The 16,673-nt window shown below is 31.4% G+C and overlaps 2 protein-coding genes across 2 annotated transcripts; one reads left to right on the top strand and one right to left on the bottom strand.

Moving 5' to 3' along the window:
* The first annotated feature begins 392 nt into the window (after positions 1-392).
* Positions 393-1,803, top strand: LOC118066562 (flap endonuclease 1-like). Its single transcript, XM_035082685.1, has 3 exons — positions 393-633; positions 700-819; positions 891-1,803. The coding sequence occupies exons 1-3, from the start codon at positions 629-631 to the stop codon at positions 1,708-1,710; spliced, it is 945 nt and encodes a 314-aa protein (XP_034938576.1). The 5' UTR covers positions 393-628; the 3' UTR covers positions 1,711-1,803.
* Cubn (Cubilin) lies at positions 1,793-16,671 on the bottom strand. Its single transcript, XM_035082693.1, has 44 exons — positions 16,585-16,671; positions 16,385-16,514; positions 16,151-16,314; positions 15,790-15,973; positions 15,608-15,711; positions 14,824-15,530; positions 14,428-14,750; positions 13,991-14,344; positions 13,735-13,897; positions 13,487-13,677; positions 12,885-13,404; positions 12,594-12,816; positions 12,031-12,509; positions 11,615-11,953; positions 10,652-11,532; positions 10,067-10,589; positions 9,471-9,982; positions 9,198-9,396; positions 8,568-9,139; positions 8,351-8,502; positions 8,011-8,199; positions 7,761-7,942; positions 7,467-7,685; positions 7,236-7,385; positions 7,088-7,163; positions 6,918-7,026; positions 6,690-6,849; positions 6,248-6,567; positions 5,949-6,178; positions 5,660-5,860; positions 5,433-5,568; positions 5,028-5,352; positions 4,770-4,958; positions 4,550-4,712; positions 4,294-4,471; positions 3,989-4,225; positions 3,745-3,907; positions 3,456-3,664; positions 3,299-3,382; positions 3,155-3,219; positions 2,675-3,087; positions 2,374-2,609; positions 2,177-2,288; positions 1,793-2,101 (listed from the first exon to the last, which is right to left on the bottom strand). The coding sequence occupies exons 1-44, from the start codon at positions 16,650-16,652 to the stop codon at positions 2,037-2,039; spliced, it is 11,199 nt and encodes a 3,732-aa protein (XP_034938584.1). The 5' UTR covers positions 16,653-16,671; the 3' UTR covers positions 1,793-2,036.
* Positions 16,672-16,673: the final 2 nt, after the last annotated feature.

Here is a 16,673-nt window from a genome sequence, read left to right as displayed (position 1 = left end):
CGAATAAAATTTTAAATTAAAAAAAATAATTAGTCTAGATAGAATGATATGATAATAAATGCGTACATACTGATTAAAGTATAAAAATGATAAAAGTAATATCTTCAGACGTCATAAGAATCTCCGTAAAAAATCTATATTTATACAGTTATGTGATTAAATTGCATATTATGTTAAATGTTAAATTTATTGCTCTCATTTTTTTCAATTTAAAAAAACTTTAATATATCATTGTGAAAAAATACCTTTAAACACATAAAGATATTATCAAAAAAAAAATCTCTAATGTGAGTTTTTATTAATTAATTAATTGATTGTTTATCTTAATAAATTTTTCTAGATAATCTCAAGTACTTTAATATACTCGTGCAATTAATTTACGTCAGTACAAATTCTCTGTACCAAAGATCGCTTATCATACAATCAATCTCTCTAGAAACTCATAACAGTTCACAGAGTGATTATATTTGTATATTTATCGTAGGATTTTCTATCAGTCGTTGAATGCTATAAAGGACACTATTGTGTACTGTAGTCGCTTTTATTAACGTTGAAAGTATCTTTTCTTATACCAAGTGTATATAAAATTTACCTACTGTATTATTTTTGTTAAATAATATTTACAAAAATGCGGTAAGTGATTTTTGAACTTTTACTTAAAAAATACCGAATACCTATTAAATAATATTTGTGCTTTAGAATCGTCGTGGCACTTGCATTATGTGTCTGCGTAGTGTTATTGGTGTCTTCAATAGACAGTGCTGACGGAAAGAAAACTCATGATAGAAACAAACAATCTGACGTAGAAAAAGTTTCAAGGTAGATTATAATTATAATTGTGAATACTTTCCATGACTAACAGAAATTTTAAAATGATGATAATTTTTTAGCGCAAATAAGAAGAATAAAGTTGGAAAACATACTAAAACTAAAGAACAAAAATATCATTCTGACAAAGAAAATAATCCTGAACACTCCAGTATTAAAAATAAAAAAGAAGAAATATCTAAAAACTCATATAATGATAAGAAGAATAAGGTGAAGAAAGATGATATGAAAACTGAAAGTAATTTAAAAGAGGATCATAAACGTCAAAAGAACTATCATAAGGAACATACTGAGAATAAATATAAATCGAGTAAAAAAGTGAAAAGATCTGCTGATCAAGTTGAAGATACTGGAGTAAAAAATAATAAAAAAGAGACCATTCACGAAGAGAAATCATCTGAAGAAGAGGTTCAAGTTGAAGAAGTACCTAGTGATGGAGAAAAAAAGAAGAATAAGAAATCCAAAGACAATCTAACAGACAGTAATAACAAAAATGATAAATCAAAGAAGAAATTAGATAAAAATAAGAAAAAAAGGTCAAAGAATGATGAAAATGTATCAGAGAATTCACCAGTAGAAGAAAATGTTGATTACGTTGAAAAGGAAACAAGTAAAGACACAAAACAGGAAAAAGATGAAAAAAAAGCACATTATAATGACAATAAAAAGAAAAAGAATAAAAACAAAGTTGTAGTAGATGATGTAGAAGGAGAATTCTCAGAACCAGAAAAATCTTGTAAAAATAAATATAAATCAAAGAAAAATGATGAATTAACGCTTGAAGATTCAGAGACTGAAACTATTGGAACACTCGACGTAAAAGAAGATTCCGAAGTAGCTGAAGAACATGAAGTTCCAGCAGATGAATCTTGTGAAGTTTAAATTATTCTAATAAATATAATTTTAATCAGTTAAATATTTGTGCGTTTCGAACAGTTCATTAAACAATAAAAGATAAAAGAAGTTCTTATCAAATAATCTGTATCTGAAATGATGCAACCAAAGTTCATTAAGTCATATATTATATAAATGTAAAGTATTTCTAATCTGGAGAATGTGTTCGATAACACAGATATTAAAAAAGAATCAGCAAATTTTGCATTATATCTCAATCACAAACTCTGCTTTCATAACTTTAATATAGTAATATCAATGATTTACTTTTTAACATATCATTAAATATAGTAATTAATCTATAGCTATCTCTCCTATATAATCATTCTCCTATAGGTTGGTTCTTTTTCTTCTTCTTCTTCTTCTTCTTCTTTAAATGCTAAATAGAAAAATTACATGAATAATCACATTTGCTTATTAAAGTTAAAATAAATATATACGAAATGATACTTACAGTGTTCAACCCCTATAAACTGAATGACCCAACCATTTCCTCCATTATTTGCAGTCGTTGAGTATTTTACCGTCACTGAATTAGTCATACCATAGAACTTAGCTGGGTTGTCCTGAAATTTAGTTATTATTTAATTGAGTTGTTTTTATTTGTTACTTTATTGATTGCATAAAAAAAAATAAATTCTATTGACATACGTGAGAACAATATTTTATTACTCGTACATATTCCGTTGTTCTATCACGAAGGCTGATATAATCACTACCACAATCACTTGAACCAAGGTCGAAAAATTCAAAGTTCAATACAATTTTATACCCTCGAGGCACGCTTACTTCCCAAGTACACAGACTTTCATTTCTATAATTATTTGGGTATAATGGTGATGTAAATGTTCCGACATAATTATAAATTCTTCCACCGCAACCTTGTCCTTATGGTAAATATATCGATTAGTAAATAGAAAAACTAACTTAATAATTGACAAGATAATATTACCTTTATCTGTAGAAGTGTAAGTAATATCATAACTTTCCCAGACAACACCTCGTTCGGACTTTGAATACAGACTTAATTTATTAGTCGTACTGAAGATAGGTGATGGTCTTTGCATACCACAAAGTGTTGCTAAGAGTGGACCATTAAAGTCGCCTTCATGAACTTTCAAATAATTGCTGGTACATTCAGTCAAATCAAAAAGTTTCATACTGTTGAAGTACAAAGAAATAGTGTGTCCAGGTGGAACCGTTATTGTGATCCAACAATCAGTGAATCCTTGATGATATATTCTTCCTTGAGGACTAGTGTAATTACGATTACAAGTAGCTAATCCAATATTTAGTTTAAACTTCCTGGGTTTGTGAGGATTTTCCATATTTGTTTTTAAACTGATTTCTAATTCACTACTTCCACTATAAATTTAGATTAAAAAATTTAATTTTTACTCTTTAACCAGTTTTAAGCATTTATCCTACTTACCTATAATAATCGTAGTTTTCCACTTGAGAACACCATTTATAAGCGATCATAGGATTGAAATATTGCTGGAATATTAAATTGAATTATTTACATGCTCGTAATATTTATTAATTTCATTTTGACGGAAATAAAGCTTTATGTTACCATTCTTGAACCTATTGTATGCTGCTGACGTTTTCCGCTAAAAATGAAATCTTCACCAAAGCCTTCACTTATATGGTTATTGTTCTACAATAATTATAATTATTAATTAAATCTATCATAAAAAATCAATAAAAAATAATGGTTCAATAAATGTTACCAGTTTATCAACAATTTCTAAATTATCTCCTAAACAATCTTCAGAATCTTCCATATCAACTTCAATTAGATGCACTTGAATATCATTACTTATTGGAGAAGTAACTACCCATTTACAACTGATTCCTAATGGATATTTATTAGGATAACCTGGCGAAGTAAGTATTTTTGTTTCATTTGTTATTTTTATCAAAGTATCACCACAAATTGCTGAAAATTAAATTGTGTTTTTCAATAGGAATAAATTAAACTTTTTACAATATATAAGAAAATTAGTTATTCATATTTACAATCGACTGGTTCTATTGTAGCAGTGGCACCTGCTCCTTCAATTTCACCATCACTATAAAATCTTATCCATAAATCACTACGTGTGGTGGTAATTACCGGTGGTATTTGATGCCCACAATATCTACCAATTAATTCTGCAAAAGGTCCTTTACCATCGCGAACCTTATAGTAAACAATTCACCATACTCTTAAAAGATAACTCATTTTCATACATAAAAATTTTTCAATTTAATTTTAACTTACTTCTAAGAAGTCGCCGTTACATGGTGCAGTGTTTTCAGAATACGATTTATTTAGTGTATTTCGTACATCCATACTGGTGAATGTTATTTTAATATTTTTACTAGATGGAACTGAGAATGTCCATAGACAATCTTCAAATGGTTCATATGTATTTCCTTTCTGAGATTTCCAGGATAATGAATTTGTTAAATTAATATTGCCTCCACACCCGCTTGCAACATTTTTAGTAAATAGTACCTGTAAGAAAACATTTAATAATCATAATAGTAAAATAAAAATAATTAAATAACTATTAATTAATTTACCGCTGCTTCAAATCCTCGGTAATGATTGCTATCATCAGAGAAAAACATTATTGTCATCGTGTTATTGATGGATTTAACAACAGGCAATGATTCTGTTAAATTTCCGCAAAGAGTAGCTAGTATTGTTGCATAGCTGATTCCAATGCCTTCAAAAACTGATACGTAATCAGAATAACAGCTAATTCATAAAAAAAATTGTTAGTTCAAAATTCATATAATTATAAAAATTATAAATGAATAAAAAATGAATATTTACGATGGAGTGTATTCTAGTTCAAACATTTTAAAACGTAGAGTGATACTTTTATCTTTTGGAGCACGAATAGTCCAAGTACAATTAAATCTACCAAAGTATGTTAGAGCTTCTTTTGATCTCGGAGGTTGAAGTATTTCTTCGCTAGTTATTTCACCACCACATTCTAGAAAAAATTTTTAAAAATTAATATATACACTGAGTTAAATAATTAATAACTTACCATTGAGGAAGTAGACGAATTCAAAGCCTCTTTTTTGAATAAATTTATCAGTTTTGAAAATAATCTCTATTTTACTTCCTCCTAACAGAACTGGAGGTTTATTAAGGCCACACCAGATAGTTGACGATTCATGCCATCCCCATTCATAGTTATAAATACTTAAATTATCGTATCTACAGTTACCGTTGACTGAAAAAAATATTTTTCAATCACAAATGAAGCAATTGAATAGTTTATAATATTTATTATGTTATATACCATTTTCAAGTTCAAAATCTCTGAACTCAATTAAAATAGATTTCCCTTCTTCAGCGATTAGAGTATAATTGCAATCTAAATTTGTGTCATAATAGTTGGGATAATTTGGTGATTGAATAATCTGTCGATATTTTGTTGCTCTGAAAATACCACCACAGTTGCGATCCCAAATAGCTCGGAATCCATCTCCTTGAATATCATCATTCGAACGGAATAATATCTTCATTCGATTTGAAGTAGTATTTAATGGTGCTGGTACATTTCTTCCACATACTTTTCCTAATGACTTCCAAGAGCCGCGATTACTACTATCCCAATCAAATATCTGCACACAATAATTAGAGCATTTTTTATTGTAAATATATCTCAACAGTAATTGACATTAGAACAATATAATATCCATACTTGAACAAAATCATTGTTACAAAGTACGCTTGATTCCAAATTAAATCTGTCAACAAAAGTCAATCCTATATGATAGCCATTCTCAGCAGTAATTTCCCAAGTGCATTCAGCTTTAGCTGGATAATTCCGTGGAAAACTATTGATTTATTAATAAATAGTTATATATAATTAATAAAGTATGTTTAAGTATTTTTGTTAAAGAAATTTGTTAAAGAAAAAGTATGTACCCAGGTGATGATATTTCTCTATTTGATCCACGAATTGTGCCACCACAACCACCCAAATCAACATTCAGATGGATTTCGAAGTCACTAGGAGCCATTTCAGCCCAGTATTCAATCCATAATTTATTAGATGAGCTCGTGATGTTCTTAGGTTTTATATTACCGCAGAACTTTCCTACTTCAGGCGACATCGGGCCACCGTTTCTATTCATTTTAAATAATAAAAAGTAATTCTATTACATTTGGATTTTTTTTTTAAATATTTTGTAAATTCATTTAAATCAAAACTTACCTCACGATTACGTAGGATTTTTTACAATCCCCAAGATTGATACGATTGAATGTTAGACGAATAGCTTCACCACTATCAGGATATTGCACACGCCACGCACAACTTTTCGGGTAAGTAATGTCTGTTGGTGCTCGAATTATATCAGACGGACCTGATAATAATCCTCCACATTTTTGCCATTTATATGTCATATTAAACTTCATCATACTTCCATACGTCCCATTGAGTACCTATGAATAGAATCGATTGAATTCCTGTTCACAACTCTGATAGTACAGCTAAATATTTTTTTTACATACTGTAACTATATTAGATGGCGATGGACTTCGAATAACATATGGTTCTTGAGTTACATTACCACAAACCATTCCAACAGGATTTTTGGAATCTGATACCAGAATATATTTCATTAAGTAGGAACATGTTCGTGTTTGGAGAGAATAGCGACCGATGGTTCCTGACACTGTCACTGACAATGTAACTCCAGATCCTGGAGATTCTTCTAATAGAGAATTTGGTGCTTTTACTGTCCACTGACAAAAGAATGTACTTTGATTAAACGGCGGAGTACTTGGTGCTGTTAATGATCCTTGAACATCATCCACAATTCTTCCACAAGCTATAAAATTGCCATATAAAAAATTTTCACTGCATCAAAAAACTTAATCTCCGAAGTTATGAATTCCGAATGCGGTTTACCTTCCTACCACTTTAAAAATCATTGATTTTTAGAATACTTACGAGCTGGTGCATATGCTGTATATTGTGCTTTTAAACCTCGATGACCTGTACTAGACCAGAATGAAATCAGCATAAAATTCGTCGAGCTACTAATGTGACTCTCATATTCTCCGGTACGTACAACAGCAATCTGAGATCTTGATTGTAAATCATTATAGAACTAAAAATATTTAGAATATATTAATATCATTATGTTTAATTAAATACAAGTTATACTTTTTTACTTACTGCTAAATAAAATCTAGCATCGTTAGATGATGATCCACCTATGTCCAGATCATCAATTTCTACACGTACTTGCCATCCTTCAGGAACAGTAATTCGCCATTCACAATACCTGTTAAATAAATAAGTTAGTTATCGATGTTACTAGAGAAGAAATATCGAATGTTTGTCACCTTGCTCGAAGACTAGGATTTGGATAACCGAGAGATTTTATATCCCCATTCATTCCATTCAAAGATCCACCGCAAGCTATAAAAAATAAATTGTATTAATTCTGATAAATTTGATGTTTGTTATAATATTATCAACTTAATAACATACTATCTCCACTTGCAGTGAAGTTGAGACTAAATCCTCGGTAATTTAAATAACTTCGTCGACCACTATTGAATATAACGAAAGCTTCGTTAAATGATGTTTCAATTATACCAGGATTTGTAGATCCGCAATAAATTCCAAGTGTAGTCATATCTATTATAAAAGCTATTAAGTTATGCTACTAAAATTTAAGCATTGCTTATTAATTAACATGCATATAAAATGAAATATAACCTGTATCATTATTTGGAACCTTATCATGGATGGAAACATAATCAGTATTTTCACATCGTCGTAATCCTGGTAAATGAATATCACGGAACTGTATTTTTAGTGTGTGGTCTGGTGGGCCAATAATCCACCAATTACAATGTTCATTCTTAGGATATGTTGCTGGATAGTAGGGTGAAGTAATAACACCTTGTTTAGCCCTTATAATTCCACCACAAAATTCTTTGTAAAACAGAATGATTTTTATAAAAATCTATTATTTGAATAATTATTATTATTTAAGTAATCAAATTATACCTCCTGCAATAATTGAGGCTTTAAAACCATTTTTAGGATCTGGTACGTTAGTAAAGAAATGTATATAAAGGACATTTCCTGAACTAGTGATACTACTCGGTGCTGTATCTGAACAAAATCTCCCAAGAAGTTTCGATGAATCTGTTGCACCATCTCTGACTTCAACAAATTCTTTTTCGCAACTGAAAAAAAATTTTTCTAATACCTTGAAAATTTTCGACGTTATATTTTTATTGATTTCAGTGTTTACTTAGGACTATCCGTGAGGTCAAATCTTTCGAGGAAGTGTAGTGATAGCTTATCACCAGCAGGTGCCATATAAGTCCAAAAACATTCAGAATATGGTGGTGGTATATTAGGATAATTCGGTGTTTTTAAATCATAAAATCGACGTTTGTCTGAAAATATAAATGTTCCACCACATTCTAATCCAACTTCCCTAAAAATTAATGAGAGAATTATTTATTTTATCCATTATTGCATCAACAATAGTATATATTGCACCAAGAGCAAAGGAGAGAATCTCGCAGATTTAAGTGTTTTATATTTATTCTTATGTTGCGAATGGATCTTCATTTCACTCAGCTTACCGATAAGTCAGTTTGAAATTAACGTGTAATCCTGCTCCAACAGCTTTCACGTACAATTTATTACCAGTGGTCATCAGAGTTCCGGGTGGGGTCCGACCACAAAATTTTCCTTTATCAAGTAAAGGAGAATCTGGACCAGCTCCATTTTTAAGCTACAAAAATTCGAAGTAAAAACATATTCAATAAATTAAAATTAATAAATAAGAGAAATTTTTACCAATAAATAATAATTTCTACAAAATTCATCAGATGAATCTATTGACATGTTAACAACATTAACTTCGATTGTTCGCCCTGGTCTAACTGTTATATTCCATTCGCATTTGAAACTCCAGGAGTGAATCAAGTTTTGTTTTATCTCATCATTAAATTCAATAATTCCATCATTTTCATTTAATGCACCACCGCAAACAGTATAAATAACAGCTTTAAAACCAGTACCATTTATAAATGAATCACTATGGAAGTGAACTGTCATAGCATTCGTAGATTCTACATGAACGTTCGTAACATTTAAATAACAAAATTTGCCCAGTTGTACTGATTCAGGTGGTGGAGGAGAAGAAACTGCATGTCCAGAATAAACCTCAACATAATCCATTATACAACTTTCAGATTCTTCAATATCAAGGGTGATAAACCAAAGAACTAAATGAGTTCCTGGAGGTGATGAAAATGTCCATCGACAATCAAGGTTTTCATCATATCCGTTTGGAAATCCAGGAGAATTAATGTAGAATGTTGTATTTTTTAAATCATGAAGATAAATTTCTTCATTACATTCAGATACTAGAATTAGAATCATCAACCAGATAAATGTTGAAATCATTTTTATATTATTACTTACATTCTTCTTTCGTATTTTTAGAGTTCGAGTTTCGAGGAACTTGATACCAATTTAATGAAAACCAGTTTCCTTCCCTTATTGAATCACCAGAATTAAATGTAATGAATACAACATTGCTAGATGATTGGATTGGATCAGGTAGATCAATACCACATAATGTTCCAATCAATGGAGCATCAGAATCATAGCCATCATGAACCTTATAGAATTATGTGTGTAAGTAAGCAGTCTTTTGTAATATAATTAATTGTTTAAATATTTAAAAGAACTTACTGAAAAAGCTGAATAATAACAGCCATACATATTTTCAATATGGAAATCAGTGAATTCTATTCGTACTACTGACATAAACTCAACGGTGATTCGCCAAGTAATTTCATCAGATGATTTAAATGGATGTGGATAAAGAGGCGAAGAGATAGTTCCTGATGTACCAATAATGTTATTACCATGAATAAAATTGTATTCTCCCAAAAATCCTTTAGCTGTATTTGCATTATCACTTCGAAATTTAATCCACACTGTAGTATTTGTCGTTATTTCTTCTATTTTAGTACCACAATAAACCCCAATTAATTTTCCAATAGCAGATTCTTGGCGTATTTCTAAATAATCACGATCACAGTTAGAACTCGATTCAAGATCAAATTCAGAAAATGAAACTCTTATTCGATTTCCAGCAGAAGTATGTAGTATCCATACACACTCGATATTTAGTGGATAACTTTCGGGATATGAAGGTGAAGCTAGTGTTCCAGATTCTGAGAAATAATCACCACCGCATGCTGTTTGAAAAATGAATTTCCAGTTAATACCCATCGCTTTCTATTAATTATTTTGCAAAAAATGATAATGAAACATTATTTTACCTGAATTTAAAACAGAATAAGATGCTTGGAACATGGAATCACTGTTGGAATATGAGAATAAATGCACTGTTAAAGCGTTACCGTTGCTTACTATTGGTGGAGGAGCTTTATTAGTACACCATGAACCTCTAAGTGGGCCACTTGTGCCTTCACCTTCATAAACATTGAGGAAATGGGATTCACATGAATTATCCCAAGAAAAAAATGATCCAATATTCAAATAAGAAATGGTTAGAGTTACATGATCAGCTGGATCGGCTGCCTCGATGATCCAAGTACAATTAATTCCGTCGGGATTATGTAGATGCAAATTTGATACGGTTTCTAAAACTCCAGAGCCATCAGTAATTACTTTTGCTCCGCATGTACGTTCAAAACGTGCCATAAATCCTTTAGCAGCAATTAAACTATCGGTTCTCATTACTACTAATAATGTATCACCAGAAGAAATTATTGAAGGTGGTAATTTATTTTTACAAAATCGTCCAAGTGATGAATCATTTCTTGATGGCCCATCGAATATCTACAAATTTTATTTAATTAATTAAAAAACTATAATTAAATTTTTTATATAAAAAGTTTTACCTCAACGTAATCATCAGTACAATTAGCTGTATCTTCAATATCGAAATCAGTAAATGTTAAGTTAATAGCATGATGTCGATCAACTCGTATGAGCCATTCACAATTTTGATTATGAGGATAATTCATAGGATAATTAGCAGAATGAATGGATCCCTGATCCGCTCGGAATGATCCACCACAAGTGAGTGGTACAGCTTTGTAACGTGCAGCAAATCCACGATTAGCATAAGATATATCTGACTTAAATACAACAAACATTTTATTGGTAGAACTAGTATAGTTAATAGGCTCAGCAGAATGACAGAATTCAGCTAGCTTTGGTGCATATACATCTTCACCGCCGTAAATTTCAATTTTATCAAAAGAACAAGATGATGCTTTCTCAGTATTCACTTCAGAGAAAAATATTTCAACACTATGGCCATAATCAACTTCAATCAACCACTCGCATGTGATATCTGTAGGATATAGTGATGGATATCCTGGTGATGTAAATTCACCTTCTGGTCTATTGAGATGACCACCACATCCATTTAATGTCCACTCTAATCTAAATCCAGCAGATTGATAATAGTTATTGCCTGCGAATTCAATGAAAATTTGATGTTGATTGGATGCTATTTTAGGTGGTAGAGTTGAACCACAGAATTTCCCTAATTCTGTATTAGCTTCATCATCAGCTCCTTCTTTGATTTCTAAATAACTATCCTTACAGCTATCTTCATCATTCGATTCAATATCGAAATGTGAGAATGTCACATTTATTTTGTTACCAATCGGAGCATCAATAATCCAACTGCAGTTGATATGAGATGGATATTTATTAGGAAAGTTGGGTGACTCTATTACACCACCAAATCCATGGATCTTGTTACTACAAACTAATGAGAATTTTATAACACTAAAAAAATTGTAGATGAAATTATAATCTCTGTAAGAAAAAACGATTTATCTTTTACTTACCTGTACTATATTTGATATGGAACCCACGACCAGAGTTAGTAAAATCACTTCGGAAACGAACCGTAACCAAGTTACTATCAAAATTAAGTGTTGTAGGATAATCCGAGCCACAGAAACGGTTAGAGTTTTTACGTGGTCGATTTAAACCTTCATATATTTCTAAATAATCGAATCTACACTTTGAATGTTCTTCTAATTCAAGATCTATGAAAAGTATTTGGATTCGACTGCCAGCTGCTACCGCAATCTTCCATATGCATTCTGATGACCGCGTATATGGCTGTGGATAATATGGAGATATTATGTCGCCATTTGCTGATGATAGTGTTCCACCACAACCTAAAATTTATTTATTTTATTTTTATAAAAATTATTCAAAACGTAATCTGGAAAAATGAATTAATTCAAAAAATTACCATAAACTGTACTATCCCATTCTATCATAAATCCTTCGTGGCCCCTTGAAGAATCACTAACAAACTTAATATATAATTGATTTGTAAAACTCTGTATCTCTTCAGGTATTTCATCACCACAAAATTTGCCTATCAAGGGTGACGTATCATAGCCACCATTTCTAATCTCTAAATAATCGAAGTTACAGGAAGTACTTTTTTCGAGATCGAATTTCTTTATATCCAAAAATACACGAAATTTATTTGGTGCTTCAATAATCCATATGCATTCTCTATTATTAGGATATATATCTGGATATCCTGGACTCTTAATAATACCGATAGGGGTGAAATAATGTCCTCCACAAACATTTGATGCATCAATGAATAAATAATTTGCTATGAAGCCATTAGATGTAATGGTACTATCGGTATGAAAAACTATGTTCATTGTGCGGCTTTGGGAAGTTAATATTGGCGGCATTTTCGTTCCACAATATCTGTAATCGTTTGTTTATTAAAGATTGGAAAAAAAAATTTATAAAAATAACTTATTTATAAAAGAAGTCTGAAATCCATCGTACTTTCCTATTTCCGAATCTTCGCCATCATATATTTCTGATACTTTAACATAGTCGCTTTGACATCGGTCATGATATTCCAAGTTAAATGATGACCAGGTGAGCTGTACAACGTGACCTACAGGTGCTTGGATGGTCCATGTACAATCTTCATCATTAGAATATCGATTTGAATCAGTTGGACTTTGAATTTGGCCAGAATGAGTTTTTAAAAGTCCACCACATCCTAGAAAATACATAAAATATCATTCAAATTATGTTATTATAGTTTACAATATGACAAAAGTAACTTACTTCGATCGAAAGTAGTATAATTTGCAAGAAACCCACGACCATGAACGCTTGAATCAGTTTCAAACTTCAAGTACATATAATTCAAAGTAGAATAAATTGGTTCAGATGGCTTATTGTTGTCATTGCCACAGAGATTAGTAAGGAGTGTTGAATTCTCATTATCACCATCTCGAATTTCAAGATGATCAAAGTAGCAATCGGTAAAAGATGAACCTTCGATGTCCATGTCAAGAATCTCGAGAGCAATACCTTTTCCAGGTGCTTGAATAATTTCATAAATACAAGTTCTTGATCCAGGATAAATGTTTGGATAATAAGGAGAGTGTATTAAGCCAGATGGTGAATGATACTGGCCGCCACAAGATATTTCATATTGAATTCGAAAACCCTCAAGTTCAGTACTCCAATCACTCATAAAAACAATCAATGCTACATTTGAATCTATTTCTATGGGTGGTGGTAAATTGTTTCCACAAAACCTTCCTACTAATGGTGATTCCATGTCAGGACCTTCATAGATCTTTAAAAAAATTATTAATTATGTTTCCAAAATCATTTACAGTTTAATCATTGTCTAAATAGATATTGTTTATTTTTCTCACCGAGACACGATCGAAGCTACAAGAAAATGATTTTTCAATATCAAATGTAATCCAAGTTAATCGAATTCGTTCTCCTAAAGGTAATTGTATCTTCCACTCACATACCATATTTGGTTTATATTTCGAGTCATCCATCGGACTGGAGATTATACCCTGATCAGCTGTATACACTCCACCACATCCAGGTATTCCTAAAGAATATTCAACTTTTAATCTGCTAAATTATTAAAAATTTAAAAAACATCTACCTTCTATGCTAGAATAAGTAAGTTGAAATCCAAGATCTTGACCATATTTGTCTGAATGAAAATGTACAGTTGCAAATGATCCAGATGTAACAAGTGGAGGAGGATGAGTATGATTACAGTAAAGACCTAATTGAATTTCTCGATCACTGACAGTTTCATTAATCTGATGACAAATAGAAATCAATTAATACGAGATTGAATAGCTAATAAAATAATTTCAATATAGTAGGAAAAAATGATAAATATATTTATTTACTTCAAGATAATCCATATTACAAGTCGGATGCTCTTCAATCATCATAGTGAAGAAGTGGAATTGTATTCTTTTACCCGGACGAACATAAATATGCCAAATGCAATCTCGATCTGGAGAATATCTACCGGGAGATCCGGGTGAGCTTATGGTTCCATGTTCTTCCCTTAAAATACCACCGCATACAGGCTTAATGCTATTCCAATGAAAAGAAAATCCAGTATGAGAAACACTTTTATCAGTATGGAACCACATATACAAGCTGTTGTGAGTTGAGACAATATTGCCATCCAGTGGCAATGATTTTCCACAAAACCTTCCTAACTGATGACTTCCTGCATTTCCTCCATCATGAATCTGTAATTTTACAAATCATTAATTATAATTAACAACTAATAATTTAAAAAAAAAACAGTTATATTCTTTAAGTAATAAATTACCTGGAGAAAATCATTACAGCGTGGTGATGGTTCCAAATCAAATTTAGTGAAAGTAACATTTAAAACTAATGATGCATTCGTTACTAAGATAAAAGCACAATTTAGACCATGCTGATATGTTTCACCACTTGCTGGATATGTTAAAGTTCCTGATAAATCTCGAATCACACCACCACAAGTTTCTTTAGGTGTTTCACATAGTCGTCCCGTGTACGCAGCTGTACATTCACAAATTGCCGTTTTAAGACCAGAAGCAGTACAAATACCATTATTTTTACATGGATTTGGAGAGCATGGGTTTACGTGAGTATTGCAGGTTGTTCCTAAGTTTAAATAATTTTATTGAATAATTGTTTGTCGAATGTTAATGATAATTTCAAAAAATGATTCTTTTACCAGTATATTCAGCTTCACATCTGCAGATAAAGTGTTGACCGTGTGGTACACAAGTTCCATGCACACAAGGATTACTAGTACAAGGTCCTTGATCTACTACTATAGTTCCTGGCTGGCAACCAAGAGGACCCATACCATTCCCATGATAACCTTCAGGACATCGACATTCAACAAGTACATTTGTATATCCAGGATTTTCAACACAAGTTGCTAATGGGTGGCATCCTCCATTATTAATTCGGCAAGTTCCAACAAAGACACAAGTAACTCCATCTCCTTGATATCCAGGAGGGCATGATCCACACACTCTTGATCCATGTGTGTTGATACATTGGACTTTAGGTACAGTACTACATCCTCCATTGTCTGTTGAACATTCATCAATATCTACACAATAGTGGCCGTTTCCAGTGAATCCAGCAGGACAACTACCGCAATGATAACTTCCTGGTACATTAATGCAGGGCACAAACGGGTGCACTGAACATGGAGGATGTTTTCCTTCACACTCATTTACATCAACGGTACATGCTTGATCATTTTTATCTGATTTCCATCCTTCATCACAAATGCAGACATATCCTTGTGTCGTTCCGCTAGGCACACATACTCCATGCTCCCCACAAAGTGCGTGAGAATTTTGATGATCGCAAGAAGCAGTATTTGATTTACAGTCAACTCCATACCAACCTGGCGCACATATACAACTGGAAAAAAATTTTAAATCTTAAAAATATTTATTTGGACTGTCACAAACTCGTATCAAACAATTTATTATTCATACCGATAAGAGCCTGCAAGGTTGATACAACTTGCTCCATTTTGACACCCTAAATCTGTGCCTGCATATCTTGTACATTCATTGATATCTCGCGCACAATTATTACCCTGAAATAAATTTTTTTTATTCTAGTAAAATACAAATTTTATATCATAATAAATTAGAGCAAAGAAAAAAATCATTACCTCCCATTGTGGTGGACATAAGCATTGATATCCATCGTAAATTCTAATACATGTTCCACCATTCCGGCAAGGATTATCTAGACATTTATTTTGACGTAGTTTTAATGATATTGTTCGTAATCGATTTTCCAAGCGTCGAACCTGAAGAAAATCAAAGATAATTGTTTTTATCATAGAAAAAATAAAATTATTTATTTAATATGAGTAAAAAAAACTTACGTGGTCTGCAACGTTACGAATAGCTAATTTTGAATCATCAGATGATTGGCTCTGGAAAAATTACCTCCATTGTAACATTATTAATTAATCATTTAAAAACGTTTTTTTAGCGCTTACATTGCCATTTGAATTAGGAAACCGTGCAGAAGAATTTGATGACGTATCAACACCGAATTCTAATCTATTAACTCGTTTTTGCAATCCATAAGGACCTTCTATCATATCTACCATATCATGCACTTTCTGTATCAATTGTTGTAAATATCCACTGCGCCATTGTTCAACGATACGAGATGCACTTTTGGCCTACACCAAAATTAAAATAGATTAAAATAGGTATTATATTTTCTACTTGATAATAGTTTTTATTAATTACCGAAACTGCAACACTCAAAAGATCAATGTCATCAATATTAAAATATCCATTCCCTAAAATTTTTATAGTAATATTTCTATCCTTGGCACTGGAGATGATAAGATTTCCATCGACAGACTCTAAAACTGGCCTAAAAATTAAATATACACATAAAATAATTACATGACTTTTTGTCAAAAAATCTGTATAGTATTTACGACCTTTCATCCATCCAAGCTTCACACCATGATACACCCAATAAAATCATTAATAATAATTTTAACTCCATTTTTAATAATAAAATAAACTT

The sequence above is a fragment of the Chelonus insularis genome, unplaced genomic scaffold, assembly GCF_013357705.1.
Source record: "Chelonus insularis isolate UGA/USDA-ARS -01 unplaced genomic scaffold, ASM1335770v1 contig_121_pilon, whole genome shotgun sequence".
Classification (NCBI taxonomy): Eukaryota; Metazoa; Arthropoda; class Insecta; order Hymenoptera; family Braconidae; genus Chelonus; species Chelonus insularis.
This window is presented reverse-complemented; position numbering and strand designations above follow the sequence as displayed.

What these genes read in the sequence shown, in the direction of transcription:
- LOC118066562 (XM_035082685.1), top strand. An exon ending in GACGTAGAAAAAGTTTCAAG is followed by an intron (nt 820 to 890) that starts GTAGATTATAAT and finishes ATAATTTTTTAG; the next exon opens with CGCAAATAAGAAGAATAAAG.
- Cubn (XM_035082693.1), bottom strand. Translation starts at nt 16,652, where the DNA reads ATGGAGTTAAAATTATTATTAATGATTTTATTGGGTGTATCATGGTGT. An exon ending in TATGTCCACCACAATGGGAG is followed by an intron (nt 15,712 to 15,789) that starts GTAATGATTTTT and finishes AATTTATTTCAG; the next exon opens with GGTAATAATTGTGCGCGAGA. An exon ending in AATTTCAAACTGACTTATCG is followed by an intron (nt 8,200 to 8,350) that starts GTAAGCTGAGTG and finishes ATTAATTTTTAG; the next exon opens with GGAAGTTGGATTAGAATGTG.